The sequence below is a fragment of the Ursus arctos genome, unplaced genomic scaffold (assembly GCF_023065955.2).
Source record: "Ursus arctos isolate Adak ecotype North America unplaced genomic scaffold, UrsArc2.0 scaffold_14, whole genome shotgun sequence".
Classification (NCBI taxonomy): Eukaryota; Metazoa; Chordata; class Mammalia; order Carnivora; family Ursidae; genus Ursus; species Ursus arctos.
This window is the reverse complement of record NW_026622808.1, coordinates 58,486,051-58,508,653: the sequence shown is the minus strand read 5'-3', so window position 1 is coordinate 58,508,653 and position 22,603 is coordinate 58,486,051. Positions and strand designations below refer to the sequence as shown.

The 22,603-nt window shown below is 38.0% G+C and overlaps 1 protein-coding gene across 2 annotated transcripts in view; it reads right to left on the bottom strand.

The window, feature by feature from the left end:
- Positions 1 to 13,263: 13,263 nt before the first annotated feature.
- LRRN1 (leucine rich repeat neuronal 1) overlaps positions 13,264 to 22,603 on the bottom strand; it is a 35,826-nt gene continuing 26,486 nt past the window's right edge. For both annotated transcript variants that reach the window (XM_044385025.3, XM_026501260.4), the window contains one exon: positions 13,264 to 16,501. In XM_044385025.3, coding sequence (XP_044240960.1) covers positions 14,072 to 16,222 — 2,151 coding nt within the window. In that variant the 5' untranslated portion in view covers positions 16,223 to 16,501 and the 3' untranslated portion in view covers positions 13,264 to 14,071. The remainder of the gene's footprint in view (positions 16,502 to 22,603) is intronic.

Below are 22,603 nucleotides of genomic sequence, written 5' to 3'. Positions count from 1 at the left end.
CATCCCTCCCAGAACACTCATTTATGATTCTCTGATGTCCTTTGGATATTTAAATAACTGAATCTCTTCTTCTGGATGTGGTTCATGATGACTCTGCCTTATAATAAGTTCCACTTGATGTGACTACTGTGAATTTTCATCAAAGGAATTTCCAATGTAGGGTCATTTGTTTGTCTGTTGTAAAGAGGATAAAGCCAGCTGAAACAGTCAACAAAATTATTCAGTTTGTAATTCCATTTACTAGATTTCTCACATAGGAAATTTTATAAGTTTAGGTAAAAAACTTCATATTAATGACTATTGGGAACAATTTTCTTGGTGTAACAAATAAGCCCTTTTGCTGAGTTGGGATTAAGCTGGTTTGCTTCCAGAACCTTCAGGCATGCGTGAGTTGCCAATTTATGCTGAAGGATAGAATGAACAGTCTAGTGGAAAAAGCTAGGAACGGGGGCTCTGAGCTCAGCTACAGCATCAGCCCCGCAGCTGCTTTGTTCCTTGATATTTGGCTGGTCATTGCCCTTCCTCCTTCTTAAATAGAGGTAATGAGGCTTGAACCTCTTGCTTCTCAGGAGTGCTGCAGTGATGAATGAGCATGCCATTTGCAAACTGCTGTGAGTCCTCTGCTAAGGAGATATTTAAGTAACAAAGCATCCTCATCAGAGTATAGTTAGCTCTCACTACAAAGCCAACACCGAGGAATTTTTCATATTAACATGATCTAGATTGTATTGTAGCCAGCAACACAGGAGGAAAGGAATGGACTGCCTCTCCTATACCAGTTATTCTTATTTCGGTCTTTTTCTTCCTTATAGCACTTATCACATGTGTAATTAATTAACTAATTCTCTTAACTTAGTTATTCAAGTTGACTTTGTTCTTCTTGTGTCCCCAGTGCCCAGCATGGTGCCTGATGTATAGTAAGGGCTCAATAAAGGCTTATTTAGTGGTCAATGAAAGAATTATGTAATCCATGATACAACCTTGCTATTCCTTTATGACAGGATTTGAGCTTTCAAATTCCGATAACCAAATAGGCAATTTCCCTTTTATGTGGTTTTAAAAGATACCAGTTATAGAAAATAATTAAATAAGTTGACACATGGTACGTAGGCCTCTCATTCATCAGTGGGAACCTCTTGAGGAGCTTTAGCATATATACCTGGTAGCAATAAAATGGATGATTCAGAACGTGGATTCTCTTTTGGTTTGGAAAGTAATTTGTATTATCTCTTTATTTTTCTGGTGAAGAGGCTCTCACATTTCATTTTGTTAAGTTGCTGTAAAAAGTGCATCAGTTTTATGGTAGTTTTGAGAAGCTAAATAACTAACGCCACTGAAGGCAGAAAGGTGGTGAGGGAGCAGTATGTATACACATTGGGATTAATCACTTGCCCTGGATAATTCCCAACCTGTATACTTCTTCTATGGGTGATTGATTTTTGCTTCTATACAGCTTTAAAAGATGAGGCTGTTTGTGTGTTTAACCTTTCAACAACCACCTGTGAGGATTTGAGTCATCTGTCCCTACAGCTTTCTTTGTTCTGGTGCCCAAAGCCTGATGACCTGAAACCATGCATGAAATGGGGGTGAGGAAGGATGGGGACTCTCTTAGTGACTGCATCAATTCCTTAATGGTAGTTGAGATTAGGAAGTAGCCTCTGTTCTTGAAAGCTGTGCTTTTTTCACTCTCTCTATAAATTCTGGGGAGGTCTTTTTTGTATTTATTTTGGACACACCATCTATGGTCACAGATCCCTTTGCCTTCCTGAAGAATGATGTTAATTATGGCATTTTCATTGTTCAAAACCTTTCACAGCTCCCCAGCACTTGCAGAATAAGGTCTCAGGCTTTTACTCTGGCACTCGGTTTTCCTCCTAATCAAATTCTAGGATAGTGTTGTGGTTATAAGCATAGATTCTGGAATTAAATATCTGATTCTGCCTCTTGGGTGATCTTGGGTACATTGCTTAACCTTTCTAAGCCTTCCCATTTTCTCATGGAGAAAATTATGGAACCTAGCTCATGGGGTGTTTTGAAAATTAAATTAAATTATGCATATATAGTGTTCATTCTTGTGCCTAGAACACTACAAAGGCTCAATAAAGGCTTATTTTTACCACCTCTCTCTCCTGATCCAGCAACTCAACTAATTATTGTTGCAAACACTATTGCAAGTACCCCATAATTTACATTTTATTTCAGATGTCTTTTGCCTCATGCTTTTCCTTACTCCTTCCCCACTTTCCCAAGTTCAAGTGTTCTTCATTCGCTGATGCCCTGTCACAGTGCTGCCTTCTCTCTAAATGCATCCATGAATGTAATTCCTACTTTTCTGCTCTCCACAATTTTAAGTGATCTCTCCTTTCTCTGAATTCCCTTGACATTTTTTTCTGAGTTGGAAAGTGGCAGCCACTTGAATCAAGGATGCTCTTCTGGATTTTCACTTAGGTAGTTGAGATCTGGAGCAAATTTCTTCCTTTCTCATGCATCTCAGGGGTGAGGTAATGTCAGTCCTCCTAGCATGCTACCTGACCCTAACTAATAAACACACCCATCCTGTGATCATGTCCAGCTTATAGTAGATGCTCAATATGTATTCAGGGAAAGGATCTTATGGAGTGAAAGGAACTTTTTGTGGCTATTACCTGTATCACTCCATCAGAAGATCTCGTTTCAGCCTAAATTGAAATTCCTCAGAAAGTGTGTATAGTGAGATTCTGAGAGCCTTTGAGCTTTGAGCCTGGGAGGATTTGGTGACATGTCAGATACATTTTATGATTCATGAATTTAAGTTGGTTTTGGGGATTCTTTTTTTTTTTTTTTTAAGATTTTATTTATTTATTTGATAGAGAGAGAGAGCCAGCAAGAGAGGGAACACAAGCAGGGGGAGTGGGAGAGGAAGAAGCAGGCTCCCAGCAGAGCAGGGATCCCGACGTGGGGCTCGATCCCAGGACCCTGGGATCAGGCCCTGAGTCCAAGGCAGACGCTTAACAACTGAGCCACCCAGGTGCCCCAGTTTTGGGGATTCTATATGAGAGAGCTGAATCTTTTTGGATTAATAGTTCTTTTCTCTATGACAACTATCATTTACAGTCATGGCCCAGGTTAAAAACTACTGCATGGGAAGAAGAGTGCTTTGGTATTTGAAAAGATTATGATGGATTATTTCTGTCTTGCCATCTTTTTCCTTCATAAGATGGCAGGAAAAAATTAAGTCCCCTATATTTTGAATAAATGTCTCTTTTTAAGAAGAGTAGAAATGGCTTTGGGGAGGTGCTGACTATGGTTTTGCTTAGCACACTGATTTGGGCAAGATGTTGGGGTAAAAACAGAAAGGAACTTTTCCACATATATTATAGGAGCTAAAAGTAAGATTTTCATAACCAGAAATATATATCACCACAGATTATTCATCCTTGACAGACTAAATGAAATAAACCTGAGGCAATTATCCTGATAATGCAAGGTAGGAAAACCTCAGGGCAAATCTTGGTTTTCCTATTTCTGAAGTTCAGTTTTGGTTTCTCCACTCACTGGTTAGGAGATCTTGGCCAGGTTGATATCTTTTTCAGTTTCTCCATCTGTAAGAGAAGAGTGTTAAGCTAAATCGTCTGTGAAGGTTCCTCCAACATTCATTTCTAACTAAGCCTCAACGAGATGCCATCAGGTCAGAGGCACCCATTTGATGAATGAGGAAAGCAAAACTCCCTTTGTATGTCATTGTGAAGAATGAGTTCACAGTGACAGCTGGCTAATTGTATGTACCCATCCAAGCAAGCCTCCCAAGCAGGGCTGTTGTGGACTGAATTGTATACCCCCCAAAATCATAGAACAGAACCTAACCCCCCAGTACCTCAAAATGTGGCTGGATTTGGAGATAGGGCCTCTAAAGAGGTAATTAAGTTAAAGTGAGGTCATTAGGGTGAGCCCTAACCAAATATGACTAGTGTCTATATAAAAAGATGAAATTGGGACAGACACACAGAGAGGGAAGACCACGTGCCTAAGTGCCCAGGCCTTGACACAGAAGTTGGACATATATTTACACATTATTTGGTTGGGGAGGAGAGGAGAAAACAACAATTAAGATGCTGGAGATTCGTTAGCGAATAACGACAATGTGGTTGCTCCCCCTGTATTTATTTTCTAGTGGCACGTGAGGTCAACAGCCTTCATGATTGCTTAGAAGGGCAAACAGGGTGATGAGAGAAAATATGATAACAGGCTGAACTAACTTAATCTGAGGGTTTGGGGAAGGCTTGTCTAAAGAAGCTGTAAGGAGAGGGTGAAGATTAAGAAAAGAGGAGGAGGTGTTCTAGGGAAGGGAGAGGCTGTGTGTGAAGGTGGGAAGGTTTGACCAAGGATCCGAAAAGCAGTGTAGTGTGGCTGCAGCGCTGCGGGCAAGAAGCAGGAATGTGAAAATTGAAGGTAGTGAGTTAGAAAAGATAAGCGGCTTAATGCTTTTTATAAGAAGAGGAATCCAAGACTAGGGCCGTGACTGCGGGCTAGTCTAGACCCTATCATTCATTCTCTAATCTCCGAGAGGAATAGGCAAGGGATGCTCAAGCCAACCATGTGTATTTTTTTAGATTCATGGAGAGAACTTTTGCTCTGGATTTTCCTTTTCATATTCCCTGGGGAACTGGCTGGCACAACTTAACAGAAAACTTAAAACTTAGGAAACTTCCTCCACTAGTCTAGGTCTAACTTGAAGTTCTCCTCATTCCCCAGAATATACATTGCCTGTGAAGAATGATACCCAAATGAGAGAGGGGTTAAGAGTAATTGCAGAAATATTAGACAGTCTTGCTTTGAGAAAATGAGAAATGGAGAGGGAAAAGATCAGTTTAAAAGGCTCTTCTTTCACCCAACTTTAATTTGTCCTTTCTCCACTCCTGCCATGGTTGTGTGGTACAGAGCTTTTAGGGAGGGAGGGAGGTGTCTGTCTGCGCTCTTCCCCTACGAAGTTTTCTGTTCCTAGTGTCTAGCATTTCTGTGGTGGCTGCATGGCTTTTTTCCCCAATTCCTCCCTTAGTATTATTGCTTTTCCCAAAACGCCTCCCCAGTGGGGCCGTTGGTAGTTATGGAACATGAGGGAGATGTTTTACGAATTCCTGCTAGTCTTTAAAGTGCAAGGTTTTCTGGGAAAAAAACAAAACAAAAGGATGGCTGTGCTGTTTCAAATAAAGCTTTCAGAGTTTGGGGATTGGGAAAGTGTATTTCACTAAACTATAAAGAATATGTACTCATCTACATAGGGAGTATTTGAGGCTACCATACCCACTGATTGTTAAACAGACAGAAAATGTGAACTGTCGTGTGCTCAGAATTGCACTTTGGGGGCTAAACACAAATCTCAACACAACACTCGTGGATCACCGTGAGTGGCTCAGCCCAAGCAGATGTCCTGGGTCACATGATTTCCACAAACTTGGACTGAAGTTAGGAGAAAATTTCCCAGGCCTCAATACAGAAGAGAAAAAAAGAAAGAAATGCTATCTGTTTCCCAAATCAACCAAATGTCAGCTTGCTCTCTGCAGCAGTCTAAAAATCTATTACCAGACAAAACAAAATCTAACTAGAGAAATTAATCTGCTTCTAGCAAAAACTTGTTATTCACTCCAAAGTCAAAGTTATGAATGACTTTTTCATTCAATAAAGCTCTATTGACTTTTGGATTGTCCAGTGTTTTTCATTGTCTACAAAACTGCTTGTCTCAATTTATGTTCCTAATGGGAAACTAACTATAACTTACATTGTCTGTCTGGGGAAATGGAATAGAATGAAGATATCTGTAGAGTGGTTATTTGAATCTTTGTACAGAGAGAGAACAATAATTCACAGGGTGGGTTGATGGATTCTGAAAACAGGCTTGGACAAATCACCCAATGATAAAAATGCCATTAAGTATTATGTACACCAATACACTTGTTAAAAGCAGAATTAGGGAAAAGAACCTCTTGTACTAATCTCTTCTCGCTACCATGAATTTCTATTCTCAAAAATTAATCAAATTAAGAATCCAAAGGAAATCCTGTAGGAATAGATTCTACATTCAGAAGTGCTTTCTATTAGGTTACACTACAATGTCTTTGACCTATTTTACTTTTGGGAACAAAGGGGGTGCAGTGTGAGTTTGAGAGTAGATGCATCAAATTATGGCTTGTCCTTTATCACTGTTCCCAGGGCAAGATCTTGTTATACCATTAAAAAAATCAGATTTTTTTTTCTAAGTAAGTGAACCAGAAATATTTGTATTTAGTAGGCAAGGAGCAAGTGAAACAGAGGATGAATTTGTGCTTTAAAACCCCACATCATCAGTTTCCATTTTCTAACTATGCACTTCTTATTTCTTGGACACTACAAACACCACCAAAGGAAACCTATACTGACTGGAGGTCACTGACTGGGGTAGATCTAAGAAATTTGGGCATTCTCTCATCTGTTTACAGTTTAAGTTTTATGTATTACCACAGCTGAGATTCCACATGGAGGCCCCAGGCTTGGGAGGTTTATCAGACTGCTCTTGCAAGCTTCTTTTATCACCCAGGGATTATGTTGAATGGCATAAATAAATAAATAAATAAATAAATAAATAGCAAAGCTCTTTCTGGGACCCATAGCCTCCTTGTATTACTCAGCCTCCAGGGATTATGTTGAATGGCATAAATAAATAAATAAATAAATAAATAAATAAATAAATAAATAGCAAAGCTCTTTCTGGGACCCATAGCCTCCTTGTATTACTCAGCCTCTCCCTCTCATCTTTGCACAAAACCTTGCTCTGTCTTCTTTCCTACGTCAGCTTCCTATGTAGTTACTCTGTATTTTTGGTAGCCTCTTCCCCATCACAGGAATGTCTCCAGAATCTCCAGTTTCTCTGGGAAGGTTTCTTCCATGTCCTCCGAAGCTCTGTAATCAGGGGGATTTGCCCCCTCTGTCCAAGATGCCCTCCCCCTGGATGTTGGCTTGGTGAACACTCACCTCATCTTTTAATTCTGAGCTTAAATTGTGAGATTTGAAGTTTGAGTTCCCAGCCTGACCTGGGTTCATCTTCCTTGGGGTTTCGTGCCACTATTTCATCCTTTTGGTGGTAGTTCTCACACTGGGGTCATTTACGTAGATGTCCGTCTTCCTCTGTGCCCTGGAGAGCATGAGTACAGTAGGCTCATTTTCATGCCCCTAGTGCTTGACATAGAAGAGGTAAAATGCCCCCAAAGAGAAAGAATTGTTCAGTACTGGATATCTATGTAGTAGATGATTATACAGACTTTAACATCTTGCTTTCCAAGAATCTTTAATAATATGGAAAAATGCTTATTTTTTTTGCGTGTGACAGAAAAAAAAACTATATAAAACTATATACATCAGAATACTAATTCTATATTCATAAAGACATATATTTTTATAATTACATGTACATATACATATATAATTATATGCACAGAGGGATAAGAGACTAGAAGAAAGTATACCAAAATCTCACTTGCTTTTTTGGGAATTGTGGTATTATGTGCTATTTTTTCTTAATACATATTTTTCTCCAGATTCTCTATAGTGAACATATATTACTGTTACAATCAGAAGAAAAAAAATAGCATCTCAAAATGAATGGCAGATAGGAACTGTCTTCTGATGTGGGGAAGGGGCCACACCTAAACTGGTTAGAATAAAATTAGGTGAAATCAAACATTGTTTCAAGTGTGTAATGCTCTAACAAGAAGGAAAATAATACGGAAGCATGCATTTTAGTTAAGAGTCATAGTTGCCTTCTTTTCAGTTTCATCAGTAGAATAGGAGTTGCTTAAACCAGTTTGCCTCTTAGAAGATAGAGAGTAATGTATTTTTTAATTAAGGGCTATTGAGATCACAAAGATATGGGATTAGGTGTAAGACTTCCCACTTTAACAGTTCTCCAGGGATTGTATCCTCCCTGCACCCCATACTCTGAAATGACTTACAGGAAAGTTAAGATTAGGTTACATAGGGAATCGGAACAACTCTTTGCTCTGAATAATGTGTCATAGCTTTAAAAAAATATATCAGAAAGATTATTAAAATGTGTGACTAACTTCAAGGGTTACAAAAGAAAAAGACTGAGGCAGCATTTTTCCTCTTACTTAAGCTTATTACATTAATTCCATGTTAACAAACCTTTTGTGGGAAGGCCCATGAAAAATCCTAGACAGGTCAGGAAACCTACTGTTTTCTTTGCTTCCCACTCAGGAAAGAACTAAACCAATCAAGCAAATGAGAAGGCCAGCCCAGTACTCTGAGAGCTTCTTCAGCCAGAAAAAAGTTTAGTGGTTAATCTTGGGTTTTGGAATCCGACAGCCAGGGTTGAAACCTTGGCTTCATCACTAATGACTGGTGAACTGAAACTCAGCTTCTCCATGTGAAAAATGGAGATCTACCTACTCATAAAATTATTAAAGATTACATGAGATAATATAGGTCAAGTGCTTCTCACATCTGGACTCTGCCAAGTGTTTCACATAGAACAATACATGGTATCTACTCATACTTCCACCCCACCCTACCCCACCACTGTTAAACAATTTTTTCTTCTGCAGCTTCAGTCCTCCACTTGTTTGTATGCAGATGTTGTCACAAACTTTGGAAAGTTGTCCTTTATTTTTCCTTTCTTTGGCTTGGTGTCATTTCCATGTATTAATCTCAGGTTTGGGCCTTAAATTAGACCCCTTAACTTAGATGCCTCACTGCTGGGCATTCCTCCCTTTGCTCCTTTTTTCCCCTTCTGTCTCAAGTGCCAAACTGACTTTTGGGCTATGTGTTCCACACACCTGATCCAGATTTAGCTTGCAGACTATTTTATAAGTGAACAACTATAAGTTTTAGTTATAGAGACCCCAAGTTAAAATTCTGCCTCTTACCAGCTGATTTCAGGTAAATTGCTTGCATCTCTGAGGCTGAGTACTCATTTTTGTCATTCTCTAATGTAGCGACAATAAGACTCAACTCCTGGGGGCAATCAAGAGAGCAGTAAATGTAAATAATCTATGTGAAGCTCCTAGGGGAGAGCAATATAGTGTTTTTCCCTCCTTATTCCTTCAGAAGTCATTAGGGTAAATGGTTTCTTTTCCTTCCCCCATGACTACCCCGTTTTCTGTTTATATGAGTGAGACATGCTAACAAGAAGACTGATGCATTAAAATACCGCTTAATTCAGGACCTCCCCCTTATTAGGAACTCACGACCATCCTGTCAGGGCCCAGGCTGAAATTTACCTTGTCATTTAATCCTATGGGACGAAGAGGAAGGCCAAGGAGAAAAGGAGAAAAGTGGCAATGTCTGAGCCACGTTGTGCCTGGAGCTACTTTAGTGAGAAGCATGAGACTGGTTTTGCTTCAGAAAAAGTAGCATATTACTGACAATGGGATATGTTGGGGAGGCTGTTGCATTATTTAAAAAAAAAAAAAAGACACCTTTTTTAATGTCCTATGGCTTCCAGCTGGACTTATTTGAGGGAACAGTTTCCTGAGTATAAATATACCACAAACTCCACAAACTTGGTGATTGTACAAAAGCCTTTTGTTTCCGGATATGTCAGATACCAGCCTTACAACTAACCAACTACATGAACTTCACATTTCCCCACATCAGTTTTTGAGCTAAACACCGAGTTTGTCAGTGATGTTATATTAGCCTTCCCTGGTTTACTGCTAAGGAAAGAATGAGCTTGGAATGTCCTCCACAAAACCTTTAAAACTTTAATTTTCTGAGCAGGTAACAGAGAGGAGAAAGTATAGGGAGATTTGAAGATTAGAATTAAAATTTAGCCTGATGTAAGGCTCCTCCACTGGGAGCCTGCTTCTTCCTCTCCCACGCCCTCTGCCTGTGTTCCCTCTCTCACTGGCTGTCTCTCTCTCTGTCAAATAAATAAATAAAATCTTTAAAAAAATAAAAATAAAATAAAATTTAGCCTGATGGAAACAGTTTTGATGTATAGCTCACAGATCTCCAGCACATAAAGCTTCTTAAGGGGGAGAGAGAAGTGCATTTTGAGACATAAAGAAAACTTTCAACGTCATCTCTCATTAGCTCTTCTTGATGTACTTACTCTGCCTTACCCACGTGCCCTGTGACTTCTAGCCTCTGCCCTTTCACAGATGCTCCTCTCCACTCTAGAAGGGGGCTGGACAGAGGAAGAGGAAGCTAGACGTGAAGGGCCCTATCATGGTTACCCACTTACAGAGCTTTATGGGGTCAGGCAAATGACTGTTCCTATAGATCTTAGTTTCCTTATCTCTAAATTGTAAAGAATAATAATCAGTTCACCAGAATTGTTTTGGGGATCAAGTTAAATCCTCTCCTCAGGATCTGTAGGATGGAATAGTACCCTGAGACATACCAATGGTAAATGGCTGTGGAAAATGCTGTGTTCTTTATATTAGTGCCATCAAGTCTCTGAGGAATTACTCAATACAAATAAAATAAAATAAAAATTTAGTTCTGTTAACCTGTGCTGGGCAATGCCAAACCAGCAAGTACAGTAGTAATGAGTTCCATTGTCATCTCCTTATTTTCACCATAGGCCCTAAGTTTCTGACTTAGACTAGTTCAAAGAGAAGGAGCTGATCTCAGTGCATGTGGGGTCAGGAGGGGAGGACAGAGAAAGCATGCCCACCCCAGAGTCCTGCAGAGATTTTAGGCCAAGATAATTCTGCAGGTCTGGAGGATGATTCTAAAACTCATCTTTAAAGAAATATTTTCCCTCCAGTTAACCCCTTATGAATAATAATAATAATAATAAAAATAATAATAATAATAATAAAGTCTATCTGCAACCAGGGTAAGAGTGAAAAGATGGAGGTGAAGAAAGCACTTTCGGTTGTAGTTAGAATGCATCAGAAGTAGTTAGATTCCCCTTTTCAATGACTAGTAAAGCAGAAAGTATGGTTTCCCTGGAAAAGTGCTAGAGATACAAAATATTTTTCTTCCCCCATTTAATAAAAACAGTAATGAAGAAATAAAAATGCTTTGGAAAATGAATGCAGAAATAGAAAGCAAACAAGTGAAGAGTTGATTGTGGTGTTTTCAGCAAATGAATGAATGAATGCATGAATGGATGAGTAGAAAACCACATGTGAGAAAATAATGGATTTTGGTAGTGTTTGTTTGCTAAAGAATGGAGATGATTCCTTTTTACTAAACTAAACCCACAGCCAAATTAGGAAAATTTATATTCAAACATTGCATTTGTTTTTATATTCATGGCATCATTTCAATTTGTCATTAATTAAACAGGCAAATTTGAGAATGTCTGTTTTAAGTAATACCTCCAAAAATAACCTTGTAAAATCAGGTTGAGATACATTATATGTCCTGAGGGCAGCAAAAGGGAAAATACGAAATTAGAAAGTGACCTGTAATTGTCACTTCACTGGTAAAGGTGATATAACCTCCATTATCAATCAGGAACTACTTTGATGCCTAATTTCACTGGCTGTCTAACTTATCAAATTGAATTAAGCACAAATGAAGAAATACTTGGCTAGGGAAAAAAGCACCATGCCATTTTGCTTTCTATCAACTGAAAACCAACCCAATTAGCACAGACAAGGAAAAATAAGCTCAAAATATTTTATTGGAGGAGTAAAAGTTAAAAGGGAGTGTTTCCCCCAAACTGGCCTGGCAAAAGGTTGTTGACAAAAACACTTGGATTCCCTGGTTGCTTGCTATGTATCCAGAATAGAGGAATGGTTGTTAGAGAGGAATGGTTGTTTTCCTCCATTTATTTTACTAATATTTGAGGGATGATAATGTGGCAGGTTCAAATCGTTGCTTTATGGGATAAACGATGCCACCTCTTTCTTCCCTGCTCTAAGCATGATGCTTCAGTATCACTCCCCTTTCATTGTTTGCAGAATTACTAGGAGTTTGCTGGATGGTGTACTACTCTCTGTAGATATTTGAAGACAAGAATCACCCAACAGGAAACTTCCCCAAGGTTGCATCCAAAGCAAAATCAATTCTGTTTCCTACATGTACATGGTAATATCAACAATGTAGCTTTTCTGACCCTCAGGTTCTGCTCTTGTGCTGAATTTTGTCCTGAGTAAATGAGCACTTGAGGATATAAAGCATTTTTGAAGCAAGGGCACTAGAGGTCGTTGAGAACTGTGAGAGATGAGCTCTGCACGGGAGTCTAGAAAGTGGTAGGACCCAGAGCCATAGATGGGAGTGCAGAGTGCTCAATGAGCAGGAGAGTCTGACCAGGGCAAGTTACAGTTCTTCTCTGGGTATAGGTTTTTCTCATCAAGAAATGAAGGCTCTGGGAAGAGATGCTTCTAGCTCAAATACTCATTTTTCTGCTGCAGCTCATTTGTTTCAGCATATGATAAAAAAAAAATTTCCCCTTTAGAAATGGGGAAAAAAATGATCTTTTTTTCCTAAATGATTTATGAAACAAGGAATTTTACAAAGAAAGAAATCCTTTCAGCTTGCCTCACCTGCGTGTTCTTTCTGCTCCCTTCTTCTTGCTTTTGCTCAGCTGCCACCTGCTAGCTCGCAGTCCCTTTACAATCTTATCGTTCCTGGTGTGACGGCATGTCTCTGGCAGCAGGTGCCATCTGGAGAAGCTTTTCTTTATTTCTGTGTATTATTAATCTGCATTTGCAAATGGTTCCTTTTTCCTCTATATATCTTTAACTCTCTCCCCACCTCCCCCCCCCACATACTTTGTGGAACTGACCTTCTACCTAAATCTAGCTCTTTCCATTTACTTGTCTCAGCAGATCTCTCCATACAGATATATGAGCTAATAGGAGTCTAAGCATATAGAAAGCCATTTAAAAAGGAGTAACATGTAATATATTTTGGAATACTGCATAGCTGTATGTTTTAGACTTTGATGAAGAGTGTGGATACTACTAAAAAAATTCAGATTTTAACCAAACCCTTACAGAAAAGGAATGTGACATATCTGTCTCTATCAATGTGTCTATCTCCATTTTTTTAAACCACATTTAGTGATGCATGGTGTACAGTAATATGCCTTTTTATTCATAAGGATGTTTCCCTCCATTAGGTCTGATCGGTAATATTTAAAATATAGAAATACTTTTCATTAAAATATCTTCACTAAAATAGTTATTTCTTCCCTTAGAAAAAGAATTCAAAATTTTTTAGGGCCTAGTTTTAAAAAGCATCATGCTTTAGTTGATTTATTTTGGTGGTTGTTTTAGGGATGTGAAATATATCACCACTGCAACTAGCAAGAACTATAAATGATACATTATTGCAAGTGTTCTAAAAAATCAGAACAAAACTAATTTATTATAGTTCTGTCTTCATTATACACCACATGTTGGTGAGTTAAACACAACAAAATTGTCTTTTCTTTTAAAAGTGTCTACTAAAGATAAAAAGAATAAGTAACAATTAACATGTAGTTTGTTACATTAAAAAATCTGATATACATATATCTATTGCCTGTTAGCTTATTCTAAGCCTCTTTAACTATTACAAAAAAAGAAAAGTCATTGTTCAAAGGCAAACATTCAATTCAGTTGATACAACATTACAGTACAGTCAACTAACATCATTCAACAAAGGTAACAAGTCTAGCCTTAGCTTCTTGAGTTAAAAGTCTGTAGACCAGATTGCTACAAAAGGTTCAATGCTGCTTCACACTGTATGTTAGCTTTTTGGAGGACATGGTACTTTCTACTGATGGCTTCAGAAGGGGTAAAAGCACAGGGGAACCCCAACCTGTCATTAATCATTTTATTGAGCATTGTAGTTAGAACAGCATTATTGAGTTTAGCACAACTAAAACAAAATAATAATAATAATAATATAATAATAATAATCATAATAATGATAAGAATAAAAACCAAACACAAACTGGAAGCCTAGAGATGCTGCCAGCCGTGTCAAACCCTTGCGATACGCTATACTAAAAAAATTTGAAATATCCACCCATCCTCTCCACTCTGCCACAAACTAGCAAAGTCAAAAATACAAAAGTCTTCAACTTGTTACTTTTGCAGAATAAAGCAAAAACGTCTTTGTGCTCCTTACTACCAGAAGCAAAATATCCACTGAGTTACCACATGTAATAGCTTCTGGATGTGTCAACCTGGGTTGGCTTGGTGTCTGCAGAACCATCTTTATCTTTCTCACTGTCACCTTCCCAGAGGTTAATGAGTGGTGGGTACAGCTCATTAAGTGGGATTGAAGAAGTTTTTTGCATATACTTTTTTAATGAATGGTGGTAGTTTTTTCTCTTAAACCTTTTGGCAATGTACACAGCAATGGACGCAAGGCTAATGATGGCAAACATGGACCCCATTACTGCAGCAAGGGCTGTACTTGTTTCTTGATCAGAAATGTCCAGTGCAAAGGCAGCGTTTTTAGTTGTGACATTAACACATGACTTTTGAGTCTGCTGATGAATATTAGACACTGTGAGACACACTTCATAATCTGTGGAAGGCTGCAGATGTGTTAGGTTGTACTCATGAACATCTACTGGGACCCTGGCAGTATATGTTATGTGAGGATTGTCAATCTTCATGGTGGCAGATGACCATTTTAAGTTTGATGTCATGACATTGGAATTAACTTTCCAGGACACTAAAATGGAATGAGATTCTGTCTGCTTGACATATATTTTCAGCACCTGGGTACCATCCAGAAGGGTTCCATTAACCTTAATTGTTACCACACGTGTGTCGGCCCCTTCGACGTTCTGGGCAACACAAGTATATCTTCCTGAGTCTTCAATTTGTATGTTAGATATTTCTAAAGTACCTTCACTACTTAGCTTATATTTATCTGAAAGTGTATCCACAGTTATCTTATTTCCAAGAGGAGTGACCCAGTAAATTTCGGGTTCTGGCTCAGCCATGGCCCTACAGTCTAGGAAAACTGTTGTGCCAATATCCATGTTTAAATGATTTGGAAATGTGTCATGAGATATCATTGGGAGGCACTGTTCGCTTGAATCCTGGATTAAAACTTCCTTTACCTGCTGCCCTCTATATTCAGGGGGCATGGCACAGAACATGGACAATGGCTCCATGAAGCGGATGTTGGTCTTGTTGGAGTTAATCCAGTGGATGACACAATCACACCTCAGGGGATTGCTGTGGATACTGATCTCACGAAGATTGGGAAGGGATTCTACCGTCTTTTGGTAAACGGCATTCAAGGCATTGTTGTTCAACATCAAGCTTTCTAGGGCAGGAACACTTCGAAAAGCCAAGCGGTGGATATAAGATAATTTGGGGTTATTGGTGGCTTCTAACTTTGTGAGTTCAGGCAAGTTATCAAGGGCATAGCGATCCACAGAAACGAGTTCCCCCATATTGTTGATTCCCAGTTCTTTTAGCCGAAGCATATTTTTGAAATCCCCTTCTTGGATTTTGTGAATGGGGTTTTTGTTGAGGTCTAAGAATTTTAAATTTGGAACCTTTTGCAGGGCAAGCTGAGGAACTTTGACCAGTTTGTTATCATAAAAAGACAGGCTTTCAAGGCTATCCAAGCCCACCAAGGCATTTCCAGGAATATCAGTGAGATACATTCCTGCCAAAACCAGGCTTCTCAAATTTGAGAGGGGTTTAAAGTTCATATCTAGAATTCCAATCACAGGGTTTTCCCCAATCATGAGAATTTCCAGGTTGGGTGTTGAATCAAACCAGCGGCTATCGATAACTTTCAATTTATTGGAGTTCAAGTGAAGCCTTAAAAGATTTTTTAAGCCTGAAAAAGCATTTGCAGAAATAGCGCTAATCTGGTTATGGTTGATATAGAGTTCTTGAAGGTTGCTGAGGTCTTGCAGGCAGTAATCAGTCATTTCTGTAATCTGATTTTCCTCCAAATGTAGAGTAGTGAGCTGGGTCAGGTTTGCCAGCCCTACCTCCTTAATATTTGTAAAGTTGTTTTGGGAGAAATCTAGCTCAGTCAAGTTGAAAAGCTGCTGGAGCTCATCCACGGTCTTTGCGATGTTATTGCTCTGTAAGAGAAGCACTTGGGTATCACTAGAAAGGTTGCTGGGAATCCTTGTTAAGCGGAGATCATTGCAATCAACAGTAGTGGCTTCTCTGTATGTTGACTGCGGGGTAAACCAGGGCCTAATTTCACATACACAAAGTTGTGGACACTCACTATTTTGTAGGGACGACCCAGTTAATGAAGTCATTAGCAAGCCCAGCACCAATTGGCAAGCTGCTAAAACAAAGCTCATCCTAGCCATGCTGGCTTGCCAAGCAAGCTCAACTCCTGACACGCCTAAGTTTTAACAAAAGGTGAACACTGGATAGTGGTATGTAGGACAGCAAGCAGAAAATGTAAACATTCAAGCAAAGTCTCGGTTGAGATGTGTAAAACTCCGGAGTCTGAAGGGATGGTTTTCAGTAGTTTTCAAAAAGGCAGGAAGCAATTGGGAGTCTTTTAACTGTGTCTCTCAATTCCAGGCATGCCCACAGCTCTGTGGTATAAGTTACTTCAGCCAAATCAAAGTCTGGAGATGTGCCTGAAAATTAGATTAGGACAGATGTTATGTTATTTTTCCCATATACTTTCTATATTATAGATTATCTTTTGTCTACTAAAAAGGCATAATTACAAATCTATTAACAGAATGTTCAAAGTAACTACATAAGCTTTTAAATTACAGTATACTTTTCTATAATTCTACTTACTACACTAATGCTGTTACCATTTTTACAATTTAATTGGGTAAAGTCATCAAATGCACACAAAAACTCTTTCTTAATAGGGACACTTCGAAAAACACACAGCTGTCATTTCTTTAAAAATAAAGTTGATTTTAAAAATTGCAAGGCTCCAAAAAAGTCAAAATGTCAACAGCAAAGCACAAAATGCAGTTTATACGAGACTCAAAGTTCATTTTTGGTTATTTATATTTTATTATTTTTTAAAAAGACATTTATTTATTTGAGATAGAGAGAGAAAGAGAGAGAGAGAGCACAAGGACCAGGAGCCCGGGATCATGACCTGAGCTGAAGGCAGGAACTTAACCAACTGAGCCATTCAGGCACCCCTAGTTATTTATATTTTAACTAATAATTGTTTTTATTTGTTTTCATCAGTTTTTCTCTTCCAAATGGTATATTCTGTAGACATATTCAGCCAATGCTTTTCTAGCTCAGTTATTCTTTTTTTTTTAAAGATTTTATTTATTTATGTGACAGAGAGACAGCCAGCGAGAGAGGGAACACAGCAGGGGAGTGGGAGAGGAAGAAGCAGGCTCCCAGCAGAGGAACCCGATGTGGGACTCGATCCCGGAACGCCAGGATCACGCCCTGAGCCGAAGGCAGATGCTTAAGGACTGCGCTACCCAGGCGCCCCTAGCTCAGTTATTCTTATGCAAAAAATTAATTTAACACAACTCCAAAAAGCAAATATCAGTTTTTCTTATATTCTAACAGTCACAGCTGATCTTGACTGAATAAAATAGTCAAAGGATTTTACCCCACTATTATCACCGATCTTCATGAAAAACACAAACATACTTACACATGTTTAATTTCAACAATCTCAGGGGAATGTCACTGGCCACTTAGTAGCTATAAAGCATGGATATAGTAGATATGTTCTTTTTTGGGGATATGTTCTTTAATATCTTGAAGCCTCAGCTTCTTCAACTGTATAAGATAGGGTTGGTCATTAGAATTATCAAGGGAATTAAAGGAATCTATATAAAGCTCACAAAAGTAAAAAGTTAATTTTACTTATTGTCATCCTTTTTTTTTTTTTTTTTTAGATTGAGGAGCAGAGGGACAGGGAGTGAGAGAACCTTAATCAGGCTCCATGCCCAGTGTATGAGCCTGACGTGAGGCTCATGACCTGAGCTGAAACCAAGAGTAGGACACGTAACTGACTGAACCACCCAGGCATCCCTATTGTCATCTTATTATATTTCTCATCCATATTAGTTTTAGCTAGTGGTTGTTAGTGGTGGTTAGAGAACAAGTAAATGAAGGAAAGCTGGGGACCTTTGATTTTATTTAGTCCTTGTCTATTGTTTTTTTTTTTTTTTTTAAGATTTTATTTATTTATTTGACAGAGAGACAGCCAGTGAGAGGGGGAACACAAGCAGGGGGAGTGGGAGAGGAAGAAGCAGGCTCCCAGCAGAGGAGCCTGATGTGGGGCTCGATCCCAGATCTCCGGGATCACGCCCTGAGCCGAAGGCAGACGCTTAAGGACTGCGCTACCCAGGCACCCCATCTATTGGTTTTAATAAGGTCCTCTGAGGTCAAATATGTATTGCTCATCTGCTTATAAAGATAATATTAGCAGTTAATGTTTCTAGTTACCTGGATTCCAATCAGGGATAAAAAGCCACTGTGGATCCATCGTCTATCTTGCTTTCTCAAAACTAGGCCTGTCACTTGCTAAGCTATTAAAAGTAGAGTTACGTATTTCCTTACATTTGTCTTTCTATAATGAACTTCAGCGTTGAGTACTGAAGGACCTTCAGTGACTAGTGTTTTCTTTAGCCTCATAAAATTACTGTAAGAATTCAATAAAATACAGCATATAATGTACTTGAAATCTAGTGTCCAACACATAGCAAGCTTTCGATTCATATTTGCTGCTATTACTTTGTGCTTTGCAAAACATAGTTATCCTTGTGACTGACCAAGAAGCAAACTAATACAAGTAGCCAGTCCTAAAAGTTGTATATCTGTCATATTTTAGTAGAAAGAAAGAAAAGTCCTACATTTCTGTTGTTGTTATACAAAATATGCAAACCAAGCTATTGGTCTAAGGAGATGGTATTAAAAAAACCCACCCAATCCAGATTTGACAGTTGGAGGAAGAAGAAGGAAACGAATGTGTTGCACAATGCTGACGCTGGATACTTGCTATTCTTTGTGGGGAGGAAACACACCACATTCTCCTCACCTAATCTGGTTACTTTATCATATATTATGTACGTACAAAACTTTTCAACATTATAAAACTACCTGATTCTGACTTTTATCAGGAAATTCCATAAAATAAAAACATATCTCAGGGAATAATAATTTCCTAAATATTATTACCTCCATAAATTTATTCCATTCTTTTTGTTTCCATTTAGAATAATCCTAAAACATGTATAATGACCACAGTCAATTTTCCATTAAGAAGATTTCTGCCTCATGTTATTGCTTAATTTTAATTTAAAATAGAAAACCAAAAAAATAAATCTACTTTTCATAACTCTGAGATGGAATTTCAACTAATATTTATGTTTTGACAGAATTTAAGGAAACATAGCAAAAAGTAAGTATGTCTTGAAGTTGTGTGAGACTCTCAAAACCATCTGTTGCCATTGAAAAATATCTTTTATGGGGCTGTACTTTGGATATTTACATGAATAATGCCTCCATTTTAGTTTAAAATATATGATGAGGTAATTGGATTGCAATGCTCAAATTTCTGTTTGACATACACATTCCTCTTTAAACAAACAAACCACACAAGTTGAGAATGTTAGACACCATAGCAAACATAGAAGGAAGACATTTTCCTCTCCCAAACCTGCATTTGGCTTCTTTGGGAGTGGAGAATGAAACTTCCTTGACATAAAAGGAGGTGTTTTAAGATGTTTCTAGTTGTTTGCCATTCTGAATTCTCTTTAGCATATTTTCCAGCCTAATTTTTGAACATGACATTATACATAGAACAAAGCTTCATAGAGTGCTTAAACCATTTTGTATGTTTAAAACATAAGGCATGTCTCAGAAGTTATTCACTAACAGTGTTTAAAAGTAAATCCATTATCACAACAAGAGTAGAAAACTACAGACCAATGTCCCTGATGAGTACTGATGCAAAACTCCTCCACAAAATACTAGCAGATTGAATTCAACGGTTTATTAAAAGGTTTATACACCATGAATAACTTGAATGCAAGCATGGTTCAATATATGAAAACAATTCAAAGTAATACACCATATTAACAGAATGAATGACAAAACCTGCATCGTCATCTCAGTTGATGAAGAAAATGCACTTGACAGAATTCAATACCTTTCATGATAAAAACACTCAACTGACTAGGAATAAAAGAAAAAACCATATATGAAAAGCCGACAGCTAAAATCATTCTCAGTGATGAAAGAGTATAAGCTTTTCCTCAATGATCAGGAACAATATAAGGATGCCCACTCTAGCTACTTCTATTCAACTTAGTATTGGGAAGTCCTAGCTAGAATAATTAGACAAGAAAAAGAAATAAAGGATCCAAATTGGAAATGAAGAGACAAAATTCTGTTTGCAGATGGTATGATCTCACCTGTAGAAAACCCTAAAGATGTCACAAAAAACCCTAAACTGTTAAAACTAATAAACAATTTTAACAAAGTTGCAAGATACAAAATAAATACATAAAATCAATTGTGTTTTTGTACACTAACAGTGACCAATCCAAAAAGGAAATTAATAATCCAACTTAACAATAGCATCAAAAGAATAAAATACTTGGGAATAAATTTAACCAAGGAGGTAAAAGACTTGTGCACTGCTAAAAGAAATAAAATACATAAATATATAGAAATACATCCCACGTTCATGAATTGTATTGTTAAAATGTCCATACTATCCAAAGTGATCTACAGATTCATTGCAATCCTTATCAAAAGCTCAATCTCAGTTTTTGCAGAAATAGAAAAAAAAAGTCTTGGGTGCCTGGGTGGTTCAGTCAGTTAAGCATCTGCCTTTGGCTCAGATCATGATCCTGGGGTCCAGGGATCGAGTCCCGCACTGGGCTCCCTGCTCAGTGGGGAGTCTGCTTCTCCCTCTCCCTCTGCTGCTCTCTCGCTGTCAAATAAATAAATAAATCTTAAAAAAAATATTGAAATTCATATGGAATCTCAAGGGACCCCAAATAGCCAAAACAGTCCTGAAAAAGAGCAAAGTTGAATGAACTTCTAAGACATTATCCTAGATGAAATAAGCCCATCACAAAAGGATAAATGCTGTATGATTCTACTTACATGAAGTATCTAAAGTAGTCAAAATTATAGAAACAGAAAGTAGAATGGTGGTTGCTAAGGGTGTGGGAAGGGGAGAGGGGAAATTTGTGCTTAATGGGTATTTATTTAAGTTTTACAAGATGAAAAAGCTTGAGAACTCTGTTGTACAACACTACTGAATTATATACTTAAAAATGGGAGCTGGTAAGTTTAATTTTTTTATCATTAAAAAAACATGAGGGGCGCCTGGGTGGCACAGCGGTTAAGCGCCTGCCTTCGGCTCAGGGCGTGATCCCGGCGTTATGGGATCGAGCCCCACGTCGGGCTCCTCTGCTGTGAGCCTGCTTCTTCCTCTCCCACTCCCCCTGCTTGTGTTCCCTCTCTCGTTGGCTATCTCTGTTAAATGAATAAATAAAATCTTTAAAAAAAAAAAATAAAATAAAAAAAAATAAAAAAACATGAATCCATTATAATTCAGGCCAACTTTTATCACATACATACAAATTGATTAACTTAAATTCTGCAAATTAATAAAAAATGGTTGGCAGATTTTTTTTTTTTTTTTTTGAAAAGTGGAATTGCTTTGTTCTAGGGCTTACTGGACTAAGTTGGTCAAATGTGAGAAGAAAATGTCCTGCTAATTACCAGAATGATGTACCATAAACAATTCTGGCAGTTTAAAGAAGCAGTCCCTTAAGTAAAAACCCATAGCTTTAAAGGCCCAGAATTGGCAAGGGATGCATTTCAAAGAGGACCACAAACAATTACATAATTACTTTGATGGTTCTTTTTCCAATAAAGATATGTTTAGGACATTCCGCTCTGAATATAAAAATTCCAAAGGAAATGGACTGCATGGTCATCACCATCAGTGAATTTGGCACTGATCCCCATTTTCACCATAGAATCATATGAGATGGGATGTTATTTTAACAAAATCACAGTATTTAGTATGACTTGGGGTTGGATCCTTATGCATTGAGTTCTTATGAAGTTGGACGAAAGAAATAAGAAATCACAGTAACATGATGATTAAGTTAATTCTAGTTATATTAAAACCCAGATAGCTCTCAGTTTATAGAAAGAATTCTGTCTTGGGGGATCAAGTGATCTGTATTCAGATTCTGACTTCTTCAGAAGTCACTTCACTTATTATCTTGTATAAGATAATATTATCTTATTATCTTGGATAAACTATGGAAATTCTCTATCTCAGTTTCTATGCCTAAATTAAGGCTAATTATACATACTTCATATATGAAAATGATGATAACTAAAGAGCCTGGGAAAGAGTCCAGCATGGAGTGAGCCCTCAGATACTTATTTGAATCTCTGGAACCTCATCAAGTTTGCTATTAAATTTCATTTTCACCCTGCAGGAGTATTGGGAGGTAATGAATAAGCAAATCTCTTTAAGACCTTTGGGCATGACACGTGTTTGGAAAAAAGTCATGGTTATTTTTTACCATTTCCATTATATTTTCAACTGGTATTATTGGAATTAAGTGTTAGAAATTCAGAGACCAAATACGGCACCAAATAGGCTAAATTAAAACCCTATGCAGGCAAGCAAATTATGGAATACAAACCTTCAACCTGGAAATTAGCATCCTTTCATAGACATAGTAAGTCACAGCAGTGAAGAA